At 51.8% G+C, this 12,827-nt stretch overlaps 1 protein-coding gene across 1 annotated transcript; it reads left to right on the top strand.

Moving 5' to 3' along the window:
* The first annotated feature begins 7,023 nt into the window (after positions 1-7,023).
* Positions 7,024-10,230, top strand: TSKU (tsukushi, small leucine rich proteoglycan). Its single transcript, XM_007941029.2, has 2 exons — positions 7,024-7,075; positions 9,149-10,230. The coding sequence occupies exon 2, from the start codon at positions 9,157-9,159 to the stop codon at positions 10,228-10,230; it is 1,074 nt and encodes a 357-aa protein (XP_007939220.1). The 5' UTR covers positions 7,024-7,075; positions 9,149-9,156.
* Positions 10,231-12,827: the final 2,597 nt, after the last annotated feature.

Here is a 12,827-nt window from a genome sequence, read left to right as displayed (position 1 = left end):
CTCTGTCCTCACTATGTGATTCTGGACAAATCACTGTCCTTCTATGGGCTTCTTTATGCAGCTTTAAAATAGATAATGGTGCCTTCTACACTGCTGACCTTGCAGGATAGCCAAGGGATAATGGCTGAGGAGTACTGAACATGTTGAGAGGTGTCTTTTAGTGAGGTGGTAGCATTCTAAATGCATGGTGTATCTTCATATGCTACCCTCTCTAACCCCATCCCCGCTCAGGTGAGGATAGACAGACAGACATGTAATTATAGTCCAGCATGCTCAGCACAAGGGTATCATCTGTTGTTGTTATGTGCCGTCAAATCGGACCCGACTCATAGCAACCCCTCCTTGGGTTTCCGAGGCAGTATGGAATGCCCCATCTTCCTTCCGAGGAGTGGCTGGTGGGTTTGAACCGCCAGCCTTCTGGTTAGCAGTCAGGTGCCTTAGGCACTACTCTAGCAGAGCTCCCAGGGTATCATCTATACGTGTCCATTTGTAAGTTGAGGCAGAGTAGTATAAAGAACACTGGATTTGGAGCTAGACTGGATTCTAGCTCTGGTTCCTCTGCTACCCATCTGAATGACCCTCAGTTTCCTTGTCTACAAAATAGGGACATTAATCCCCATGGTCAAGGACTGTGACAAGGCAGAAACAAGATGCTGATGTGTTTGTACAGATGTGTGGCATTAGCAATACTTCTGGAGAGAACCAGCCTCAAAGTTCCAGGAGTTTCTTTCTGCCTTGCATTTCCAGGGCTGGCTAAGTGAAAGGCAGGACGTTTATGAAATTTCCGCCTAGGGGATTTTGTTGGCATCAGCTAAAGTGAGATCATGACAAAGGGGAGCAGGGTGAGAGGCAGCACATCACTGAAGCGGCAAAGGCCCACCTCAGGAGTGTGCTGGGACCCTGGTCCAGTCCCAGATTCAGACTCTCACCCACCTTGTTCCTGGGCCAGGGCTCTCTGTTGAGGTGGCAGGAGTGGGCAAATTCTGTGAGCAGCACCAGCAGCAGCCAGCTGAGGCAGGAGGGTCTAAGCTGGAGCCTGTAGCCCCAGAGAGGTCTGGGAAAGTGATTAGCATGAGCAGTCACAGCCCCGCTGGAGAGGAACGTGAAAAATAACACGGCTGTTGCCTTCAGGAAGTTTAATTCATCATCATCATCATTGTCTAAATGCATTAAGCACTTACCATATGGCAGATACTAAGCTGAATGCTTCACATTTTGTCATTTAATCCTTTTAACCAAACCTGTGGTGTTCTTACTGTTGAGGAGACCGAGCCTCAACTAGGTTGAGAACTAGGTTGAGACTTGCCCAAGCCTAGTAAGTGACAGAGCTGGAGTCACACCCGGGTCTGAGGCCAGTGCTTGACTCTTCACTGGTTGGCTCTTCACTCACCCAGCAGTGTTTGTCAACTGTCTGCCAGGCCTGACTTTGACCCCAGGTTAAGGCAGGGATGGATGCACAGGTAAAGAAGGGCAAAGTCACTGCCCCACATTGTTAATACTTCAAGCACATAAATAATGGCAGAGAATTTACTCAATATATGTCTGAAGGAGGAGTTTAGATAGTGTGTGGCATGAGAGGCCTGGGGATCGGGGAAAGGAGGGAGGGTTGGCTCAGGAACCTGAGTGGACAGAACGGGCTTTGTTTTGCTGGCAGGGCCAGGGCAGGCCTGGTGGTATGTGTGGTACTGGCAGCAGTATGAGGCATCAGGACCCAGGGTCTGGGTCCTGCTCTGCTGTTTCTTTCCCATCACTGCCCCTCTCTGGACCTCAGTTGACCATGAACATCAGGGTGCCTTCAGCTGGAATTCGAGAGTCCTGGAACGGTCTAACTTTGGAGGAAATATGAGCTGAGGCTGAGAGTTGTTTCAGAGGTCATCAGCACGAAGGCCATTTCCTCTAAATGCCTATGAAGGACTCAGTGGGGGAAGGGGGGAGAACAAGGAAGGGGACTACTTGTAGAGGCCTCTGCCAGGGAGCACTTGCTTTCTAAATGAACAAGTAGAGCTCAGGAGAGTTTCTGGTAAAGCGAGCAGTGTAGCCAAAGCAGTCTTAGAGAGAGATGTCACAGCAGGATCAGGGATGACGAGGTAGGGAGACCTGCCTGGAACCTGTTGTAGCCTTACTAGTTACTCTTGTCCCTGCAGGGTGTTAGCACAGCTTTCCTTAGAGTGACTGTGGACCTGGACCTGTGGGCGCAGCAATGACTAACCTATGGCCCCTTTCCCTGGGGGACCTTACATCATGGCCCCCCTACATCAGAGTGGATGCAATTTCTAAGCTCTCATCCTCCTGCCCTGGTGTTCTGTAACCTGTATGAGCAGTGGATGTCTTCTCTCCGCAGGTTGGGGTTTGGAAAAGTGATGAATCTTGGCCTAAAGATCTCTTTCTCCCTTGGATTTCCTTGGTGGCCACTTGTCTGCCTTTTCCTTTCCCCGCTCAGGGTAGTCCATCACTCTGTGTTCCCCCAAGGATGGAGCATGGCTCCCAGAGGGAGGCAGTATTCATAATAATCTACAGATGGGATAACTGGGGCTCAAAGAAATAAAGACCCCTACAAAGGTCACACAGCTGAGACTAGTACACTCCTCTCCTGTATTCAAAAGTTATCTCAAGTGTGTTATCTTCTGTCCCCATCACTCGTCTGGCACCTAACTCCACTCCCAACAAGCACACTGCTTTGTACCTGGTTGAGATTTAGTAAATGCTTTGGCTAAGTTTTAAAATCCTGAAACACTGGAGTTGTGTTTTCTATACTGAAGCTCTCATTGTGAAGCTGGAGAAACTAAGGCTCAAGAGGAGAGGGTATATGCCCAAGGATTTCTACAGCCCATGGCAGAGCAGGGCCTAAGATCCAGGGCTCCTGACTGTCCCTTGGGACTCGTCTCACCAAACCTAGTTAGTCTGTCAGCTCCCTCACCACCCTGTGAAGGAGTGGAGGTGAGCCTTGGATGCCTAGTCTAGCTACATGGATGTTCTGTCTAACATGTATAGCCTAGGACAGACACGAGCGCCCAGTGAATGTGCATCTGGCAGGTTCCTGGCACTGTGCTGCGTATTTTACACATGTGCTCGCTGTTCCTCGCAGCAAACCCTTGAGGGAAGGGATTGCTATCTCCATAGTAGATGAGGAAATTGGAGTTGAAAGAGAGGAAGTCGCTTCCCGAGTTGTAGTTCAGCAAGTGACTCCCTTCCACTGCATCCCCAGCATTGTAACTCCTTCAAAGCAGAAAGGAAACTGATTCTGAAATGACAGTTTTCATCTTGAGGGCCAACTCTGATCAATGGTTGGAGGCTTCCTAGAGCACTAAGTTGAGGAGACTTCTGAAGACCCATCTAGATTCCACAGGAAGTGTACTGTGGTTGATTAATAATGTCTGCATTGGATATAGGAGTAGATAGTTGGGAAGAAAATGCAGTCTTTCCATTATGTGGTTTCCACCCCTTGGTGGTTTATCTCTCTATAGGGGAGTTGGGCTTCTCAGACTGATTTTTGCAGCCATTCTCTCTGACAGTGACAGGACCAGCATTGCCATCCTTAACAATTGAAGGAACAGGTCCAGAGAGGTGAGGTGACTTACCAGTTCATACTGCAAGTTAGTGTTTGAGGCCTCCTGGCTCTCTGTGTAGGCCCTTTCCTCTCCATGGAGCTGAGGCTGGTGGTTTTGTCAAAAGGAACTCACATTACTCATCCCATCCCAGACCCACCAGTCCTTTTGAGAAACACATCACATTGTGGCCTCTGAAGCAGTAACTGCTCTCCAGGAGGGTGCTGATAAGAGCTTTGACAGTGTTAGATACGTGTCTGCTGGAGGAAGGAGGGAGGAGGATGTCAGGGGCAGGCCCACCACTGATCCCCACCCCCACCTGCTCCTCCCCATGTGTCCAGCAACCTTCCATCTCCTTTCATCTTCATAACAGTCCTGTGAGGTAGATGTTACGATCTCCATTTTACAGCTAAGGAAACTGAAGTTCAGAGACTGTGTCTAGCCAAGACCAGAGAAAGCAGGGGTAGCCAGTGAAGCAGTCCTACTAGGAACCTTTGTTACTTAACTCGGTGCCATAGAGTTGAACCTGACTCATAGTGACCCCTCCTTGGGTTTCTGAGGCAGTATCACTACAGAAGCAGATTGCCCAACATTCCTTCCGAGGAGTGGCTGGTGGGTTTGAACCGCCAGCCTTCTGGTTAGGGGTCAGATGCCTTAGGCACTATGCTACCAGAGCTCTTTTGATTACTTAGTGTGTTATATATATAGTTGTTGTTAATGTGCCGTCGAGTCGGACCCAACTCATAGCAACCCCTCCTTGGGTTTTCGAGGCAGTATCACTGCAGAAGTAGATTGCCCCATCTTCCTTCTGAGGAGTGGCTAGTGAGTTTGAACCTCCAGCCTTCTGGTTAGCAGTCAAGTGCCTTAGGCACTATGCTACCAGAGCTCCTATATATATATATATCGCTCAAAAGTTCTGCCATTTTAGAAAAACGACTGTTGATATATTTCCTTCTAGACTTTCCAAAATTAGGATTTTTTTTTTTTTTTAATGTGTAGTTATATTTTTCTTGGACATACAGTTTATCCTGTATTACCTAGCATTATGGCATCAGCCTTCCCCATGAGCTTGCAAACTTCTGAACATTTTTATTGACTCCATAAGTTCCCTAAGAGAGTTAAAACAGGTCTCTTGAGTGAGGTGAGGGGCGCACTAGGCCTGTAGTCAGGAGACCATGACTCATATCAGACCATGAGTGTCAGTCAGCCTTGCCACTACCTCACTGAGGGTCCCCAGACAAGTCACTGCAAATTCTCTGGGCCACAGTCTCTTCTTGGGTGAAGTCAGAGATGGCAAGCCCTGCTCTGTGGCCCTTGCCGCATCAAATGAGCTGAGGCTGTTTGTGAACTATAAAAATCTGTGCCCCTGGGAGAAGCAGGGTTCCTGCTCTTCCCTCAGTCTCCTCATTGGAAAGTTCCATCCTCCCCTTGGCTCCTTAGCCTTTTTCTTAAGTGGGGCTTGGAGCAGCAGTACCAGACTTCAGCAGCTCTGAGGACCTGGAAAATGAGGGGCTTACAAGGAGGCCTTAGAGAAAAACTCTTGCTTTATATTTCCACCAAAGAAAGCATTTCCTCCGAGCAGACTTGGGGTGCTGGCTTTTAGGACTTTGGCTGAGGAACCACATAGCTCAAAGACCATTTCCCATCTCTGCCTTCAACCCCATCTTGGTCTAGAAGTTGTAAGACCTCCTGGGGGTTTCTGTTCTCTTCTCCCAGCAGCCTTGAGTGTAGTTGACAGCGTCTGAGGCCAGGTCCACCTCTGCAGCAGCTAGGGCTAGGGAAGGAGCTGCCAGCCACCCTGGAAAGCTACATGAGAGGCCTCTGGGCTCTGCTATGACTTCAGGAAACTTCTGGAGTTGTTGAATATTAAAAAGCATCTCATCTGCTCCTTCACAGCAAATCATAGCAGCTAGGGTCTAGCCCCAGGTCTCTGGAAGTTTAAGCTCTCTTTCTCCAGCAGCACACAGATGTGCATGCTCCCATCTGAGCACAGCCAGTGATGAAGTTAGGAAGACACGAGTTCAATTCCTAGCTCTGCCACCTCATTTTTATGATCCCCAATTTCATCCAGTATAAAATGGGGATAATACTGCTGACCTCATGGAGTTACCATGATCTAATGAGAGAACATGTGTCCAGCACTAACGGATAATGAGGTCTGACTGTGACTGTCTGTTGGCACTTCCCATGGCCAACGCATAGCCCAAGCACTAGCCTGGCACAGGGCAGGGGCCCAGGAAGGGCTGAGCAAGGACCTCATCCAGCAAGCCCAGGGAGCATTTACAAGCAAGGTTATCCAGGGGGTTCTCAATCTGCGTGCCTGTACCCTTTATGTGTCAGCTGTCACTACCATTGACTCCAGTTCTACAGTCCCTGGCAGCCTGGTGAGGGCTGCCCGGTGCATGTGCACAGCTCTTCACAGTCTGTAGTGCACTTCAGTGAAGGTTTGAATTGACTTATGTGAAGCGGGCAGGGCAGAAGTCACCGCCCTGTGGTACAGAGGAAAAGGTTGAGGCCTGTAAGAAGGGTGGTGAGAGGCTTTCTCACTGGAGGGGGAAGCGTTTAGGGTGTGTTGGGCAACGGTTATATAAGCAAGAGCTCCTGAGGGGCCGCTTGGCATTTAATGGACACATTGTATAATCACCTTTGGGAACTCAATAGTAATAATCTCAGGGCCCTTTGTGGGTGTTTGTTTAAACCCCAGGAAGGATGGGTATGAGTAGATTGGTTTAGCAGGGAAGGAGGGGCCCTTGGTGGTAATAAACCCAGCAGTGAGGAACTCTCCCAAGGGAACAAAAAGAGCCTGAAGCAACTTAATATTTTCCCTTTGGTTCCAGGCATTGGAACACTCTGTCCTGCCTCAGCTGGGATCAAGCCCAGGATGCACCTGGGCCGGATTTAATCCTCAAATTGGCCTCTACAAAAGAAAGGGGTGGGAGACTGGGGGGGGGGCCAAGGCAGGGAGGAACCCTGCTTCCCCCTGCTCCTGGGCAGAGCCTGAGTACAGATCAAGTGGCTGTCCCTTTAAAGTTTCATGTAAGGCTGGTAACGCTATCCTGCTGCTCTCACCATTCCCTACCCTGTTCCTTACCCCCCACCCCCAACCCCTGAAGGCCAGTGGGAGGGATGGATGGAGGGGAGACAGGGCAGAGGGGTAGCACCGGGGAACAGGGCCATTCAAGATAAAGGGAGCTCTGGTGGCATAGTGCCTAAGGCATTGACTGCTAAGCAGAAGGCTGGCAGTTCAAACCCACCAACCACCCCCCAGAAGGAGGACTGGGCAATCTACTTCCGTAGTGATACTGCCTCAGAAACCCAAGGAGGGGTCACTATGAGTCAGAATCGACTAGACGGCACTGAGTTGAGTTTTTGTTTTGAGAATGAGGCTTGGTGCCTTCTATCTCCCTGGCTGAGTGGCTGCTGAACAGGGGAGGACAGAGCAGGCTATCCAGTCAGACGTTCTTTCATCCTCGTGTTGTCACCACTGAGAAGAAGGAACTCAGACATTGTCCAGGGGAGCTTTAGTGGGCATGAACACAGGCAGACAGGTCAGACAGATGTGAATGTAAGGGCTGAATGTGACAACATGTATGTAGTTCCTGACAGGCATGGCAGCTACTGTTAAAATTGTAAAGAGGGAAACTGAGGTCCAGGGAGGGGAAGCGGTTTGTGTCATAGCATTGCGTGAGGGAAGTTCCTCCCAGACCCTGTCGTCATGGAGAAGGAATTGGAATTGAGCAGGCCTGGGTTCTGGTCTAAGGAGCTCTGGTGGCATAGTGCCTAAGGCATTTGACTGCTAACCGGAAGGCTGGCAGTTCAAACTCACCAGCCACTCCTCGGAAGGAAGATGGGGCAATCTACTTCCATAGTGATACTGCCTCGGAAACCCTAGCAGATGTGCTAGCTATGAGTTAACTCAACGGCAGTGTGTTTCGTTTGGTTTGGGTTTGGGCTCTAGTCCAAGGAGCTCTGGTGGCACATCTGTCTCCTAACCAGAAGACTGGCAGTTGAAACCCAACAACTGCTTCATAGAAGGAAGATGGGGCAATCTACTTGCGTAAAGGTTTACCGCCTCAGAAACCCACCCAATGGGGGTTGCTGTGAGTCGGAATTCACTCGAGGTAATGAATTTGGGTTTTTTTTTTTTTGGTTTGAGGCTCTAGTCCAGCCCTGCTTTTTACCAGCTTGGGGTAAGACCCTTTTTCTTTCTGAGACTCTTCATCTGTATAATGGGGAAGGAGTCCCCAGATGGTACAAACAGTTAATGGCTTGGATGCTGACTGAAAGGTTGGAGATTCAAATCCACCCAGATGTGCCTTGGAAGAAAGGCCTTGGGGATCAACTTCCAAAAAAATCAGCAACTGCAAACCCTGTGGAGCACAGTTTTCCTCTGACACACATGGGGCTGTCATGAGTCAGAATCCATTTAATGATAACTGTTGGCACTTCCCATGGCCAAGGCATAGCCTAAGCACCAGCCTGGCGCAGGGCAGGGGCCCAGGAAGGGCTGAGCAAGGACCTCATCCAGCAATCCCAGGGAGCATTTACAAGCATGGTTATTCAGGGGGTTCTCAGTCTGCGTGCCTGTACCCTTTACATGTCAGCTGTCACTACCATTGCCTGCTCTGGGTTAAAGGAAGGACCAGAGAGGTGTAATCCCTGAACAAGCTAGGGGCAGGGCAAGGGAGAAAGGGGCTTTCATCTGGGAGTCTAGACACAGAAGACCCATTGGAGTCTGGTGGGCAGGCCAGGTGAGGAGGCTCAGGCCTGTGGACCTACACTTTCGTCTACAAGCAGGGGTGAGGAGGGACAGTCACTGCAGTTCTACCTTGCAGGAAGAGAACCCTGGGCAGCCCCTGCCAGACCATGATAGTGGGCCCTGCTTCTGTCTGTACCGTATCTAGACAGGTGTCTAATTCTACTCCCACTGGACTTTGTGTCCTCAGTTCCAGTTGCCTCATTGTGAAATGGTGATAGAAAATTCTGCTGTGTGGGGTGGTTAGGAGACCTTGCCTTGAGACAGCACAGCACCCAGCACAGAGTCCATGCTCAGCAGAGGGGAGCAGGGCATGTTGGCCCATCCTCCGACAGATTTCCTGCTGAGTCAGCCTCCCTGTAAACTGTGAGCCCCTCCCCGGTAAAGGCTGGTCTGGACATAGAAGGTGGCGGGGGAGGGCTAGCAAGTTCAGTGGGTTTCAAAGTGAGTTCCTAATCCCCCTGTGGCAGGGATGGTGAGGAAACAAAGGGACTCCAGGCCTCCACCTCACTTCAGCCAGAGCAGGCCTGGTTTCATCTGCTGGTCTTTAAAAAAAGGGTTCTGCTACTTCCAGTTTAAATCCATCAATCTGGCCTAACCCCTTTACCATGCAGCTGGGGAGACTGAGGCTAGAGAGGAACAAGGACTGGGAATTGTGTGGGGAGTATTCAGTAAAAGCATCCCCAGAGGAAGGGAGCTAGTGAGATGTGTCCCTCTCTTCCCAAAGGTCTGGTAGCAACTTCGTGCTGTGTCTAGAGACGTTTTCTCATGTCTTAAGGGATGGGGTTAGAACCATCTGGTATGAGGTTCCTGCTGCCATCCCTTACCTGTGACTGTCTTCTTCTAGCCCCCATCATGCCGTGGCCCCTGCTGCTGTCCCTGCTGCTATTGCTGGCCATCACCGGGGCCCAGACAACCCGGCCCTGCTTCCCCGGGTGCCAGTGTGAGGTGGAGACCTTTGGCCTCTTTGACAGCTTCAGCCTGACGCGAGTGGATTGCAGCGGCCTGGGCCCCCACATCATGCCTGTGCCCATCCCCTTGGACACAGCCCACCTGGACCTGTCCTCCAACCGGCTGGAGACAGTGAACGAGTCAGGGCTGGCAGGGCCAGGCTATACCACACTGGCCGGGCTGGATCTCAGCCACAACCTGCTCACCAGCATCTCCCCCAGTACCTTCTCCCGTCTTCGCTACCTGGAGTCACTCGACCTCAGCCACAATGGCCTGGCAGCCCTGCCGGCCGAAAGCTTCGCCAGCTCACCCCTGACTGACGTGAATCTTAGCCACAACCGGCTCCGTGAGGTCTCCATGTCTGCTTTCACAACCCATAGCCAAGGCAGGGGACTGCATGTGGACCTCTCCTATAATCTCATTCACCACCTCATGCCCCGCCCTTCACAGTCCAGCCTGCCCATGCCTGCCATCCAGAGCCTGAACCTGGCCTGGAACCAGCTCCACGCTGTGCCCAACCTCCGAGACTTGCCCCTGAACTACCTCAGCCTGGATGGGAACCCACTGGCTGCCATCGGCCCACGTGCCTTCGTGGGCCTGGCTGACCTTACACACCTGTCACTGGGCAGCCTGCAGGGTGTTCCTCAGCTGGAGCCTTATGGATTCCGTGAGCTGCCGGGCCTGCAGGTCCTGGACCTGTCGGGCAACCCCAAGCTCAAGTGGGCTGGAGCGGAGGTATTCTCAGGCTTGGATTCCCTGCAGGAACTGGACCTGTCGGGCACAGGCCTGGTACCCCTGCCTGAGATGCTGCTCCACCACCTCCCGGCACTGCAGCGCCTCAGTGTGGGCCAAGATGTGCAGTGTCGGCGCCTGGTGCGGGAGGGCACCTACCCTCGGCAACCTGGCTCCAGCCCCAAAGTGGCCCTGCACTGCATAGACACCCGGGAATCTGTAGCCAAGGGCCCCAACACTTTGTGACAAAAGATGTGGCCTGAGGCCACATAACAGACTGCTGCCCTGAGCTTGCTTGGATCCTGGGTAATTTATATTTTCATGTGCCAATGCCAGTGGGGAGTCTGCAGCTGATGTGGCAGTGTCGCAGCAGGAGCTGTGGACCTAGGGAGAGGCTTTGGACCTGGGAGCCAACACCCAGGACCAATGTCTTGCCCCTTTGTCTCTGTTGCCTCCCCAAACCATGAGCAGAAGGACTTCAATGCCAAACCAGACTCTTGACCCCTTCCTACTGCCCTTCCCCAATTGTCCCCAAAGTGCCTTCCCTTAGGCTAGGGCCAATCTGACGTGTGACAGGAGGGTGAAAGGGAGCCACTGCTGCAGGGCAGAATTCAGTTCCACCAGACTGGGCACCCCCGTGGGCCATGGTCCAGTCACTCAGGAGCATGAGTTTCTTTTATGTCATAGCCTCCCTCATCACTGGGCACAGAGAGCCCATGTCATCTTTTTCTCCTTCCCTGGAACCCTGAATAAAACCTTAGTAATAGAAGGGATATAGTCCAGCTACAGAGAAAATCAAGTTTACCCTCCTCATGTGACAGCTGGGGAAACTGAGGCCTAGAGAAGGAAAAATGGTAATTGGAAGTCCTATGAGGGCAGAGCCATGACTGGAATCCAGTCTCCTGCTGCCCAGGTCGGGCCCTTTGCACTTTCCCATCTTCTCTTCCCAGCCCTGCATTTCCCGGGCTTACCCTTGCTGCCACGATCCACATCCTGATGTTTTTGCCCTTTCTCCATCATCCCCAGGAGCAGTGACATTAGGTTAGGCAAGGGCCTCAGAGGTAGACTCCAGGCCCATTGACCAGCTCTGGCATGGGCTAAGCCATTCACCCCTCAGAGCCTCTGGAAGCTTGGGGCACGTCAGTCTCTTCCTCATTCTGGGTTGGGGTCCCCCAGCATCAAAACTGGAAATGTGCCCACTGACCCCCAAGGCACTGCTTCTATATGCTTTAGCAAGGAACTAATGCAGTTCCTGGAGCCCCATCTGGCCACGGGAGCTCTATGGGGGAGCCTTGGTTCAGCTTCCATAGCCCCACAAGTCGTCTCACCCTCTTGAGGATGCAGCAGAAGGAAGCAGGATCCACCACTCACCTGTATGCTCCACCCCCAGGGTGGCATCTCAGCTTCCCAGTCCTGGGCTCTTGGTCTTGGTTTTATAAAACTTGTTGCCTTTTTTAATGAACTATAATGTTCAGCCCCCCGCTACCCCTGCTGGCAGGGGACAGAAACATGCCATTTGTAAAAGAAGAAAGTTTGCATTCGTTCACTTTTGCGATATTGTGCCCTAGGATGCGTTGGGGAGGGGGTGGGCAGATGGAAGATAGCCTTAAGTGGCTTTGTGGGCATTGGGCTGGTTCCATAGAGGTGCCTACAAGGGGAGGGGCAGTGAGGACTCCAGCCTTCCCCATCAGCCCCACCCGGCACCTGATTGGTCCTTGGTTTAATAAACACTGTAAAGAGTTCCTCATTCTACCAGTAGTGCTCACTGACAGTCACTAGGATGTGACACAAGATGTGTCAGGTCAGGCTCTGCCCTGGGACACTTGTTCTCTCTGAAAAGCCTCCCAGGAATTGGGGAGTGAGGTCACATGAAGCTGAGAGTTATTTGGTAAAATTGGACCTTCTGCTGCAGCCTATACCCTGCCCACCTTCCTCATCTCCCCTCTTCCTGCTGCCCCAACTCCAGCCACCCCAGTCCAGCTACAGCCATGAACTTGCCAGACTCTTGCACACCTCTGTGCCCTTGTTCTCAGGTTGTTTCTTGGTGAGACACTTCGCCTGATCCCTGCCTCTCAAACTCCCCATCCTAATAGACCCAGTTCCTGCTTCTCAGAATCTTTACCTGTGACCCTTCCAGTTCCTTCTAGGTGTTCCAACAGTACTCTGCTCATCCTGCCAACTTGGTATTTGAACTGTTGTGATAGCTTACCTGCTTGCTCACTGCCAATGACAAGAGTTCACTTCCTTCTAACTGGCAAAATCTATAGGAGTATCCATCACCTTCAGTGATAGACCGTTCATGATACCTCCTATATGCCCAGCCCTGCAGGAATATGAATCCACTCCCGCATCTGCCCCAAGGGGACTCAAATCCTGGGGTGGAAGGGGAGAAGGACACCAACAGAACACCTAACTAAGCAGCAAAAGGAGCTGTGAGAGCCCTGTGGAGGGTTTGAGAGGCTTCCTGTAGGTGGTTTATCTGCACAGCTAAGGACAGGTGGGCTAGACAGAGGGGGCTCACGCTTGGGAGGGGTCATCAGTGAGCAAAGGCACCCAGAATATTCAGACCAGGAGCGTCATCAGTAAGGAACTTTCCCACCAGAGTCCCAGAGCCCAAGGCCCCAGTGGGTGAAGCTTGTGCTCAGTGGTCAGTGTGTTTGGGGGGGGGGGGGGGGGAGTTGGGGTTAGACAGCGTCCCCAGGGTTCTTGTCCTTCACCCCTCTCACACTCAGATTGCTTGGGACCAGAGAAACTAAAAATGTCAGGGAAGGAGAGGTCCTAGAGACTTTCACCCAATGAAGCTGGATCTTCCCAGAGGCCCGATTAAGGAAAGAGTCCTTGGG

Source organism: Orycteropus afer, unplaced genomic scaffold (genome assembly GCF_000298275.1).
Source record: "Orycteropus afer afer isolate SDZICR_OR568_19922 unplaced genomic scaffold, OryAfe1.0 scaffold00074, whole genome shotgun sequence".
Classification (NCBI taxonomy): Eukaryota; Metazoa; Chordata; class Mammalia; order Tubulidentata; family Orycteropodidae; genus Orycteropus; species Orycteropus afer.
This window is presented reverse-complemented; position numbering and strand designations above follow the sequence as displayed.

Bases quoted from the DNA above. Each gene is read 5' to 3' on its own strand.
- TSKU (XM_007941029.2), top strand. From the start codon at position 9,157: ATGCCGTGGCCCCTGCTGCTGTCCCTGCTGCTATTGCTGGCCATCACC.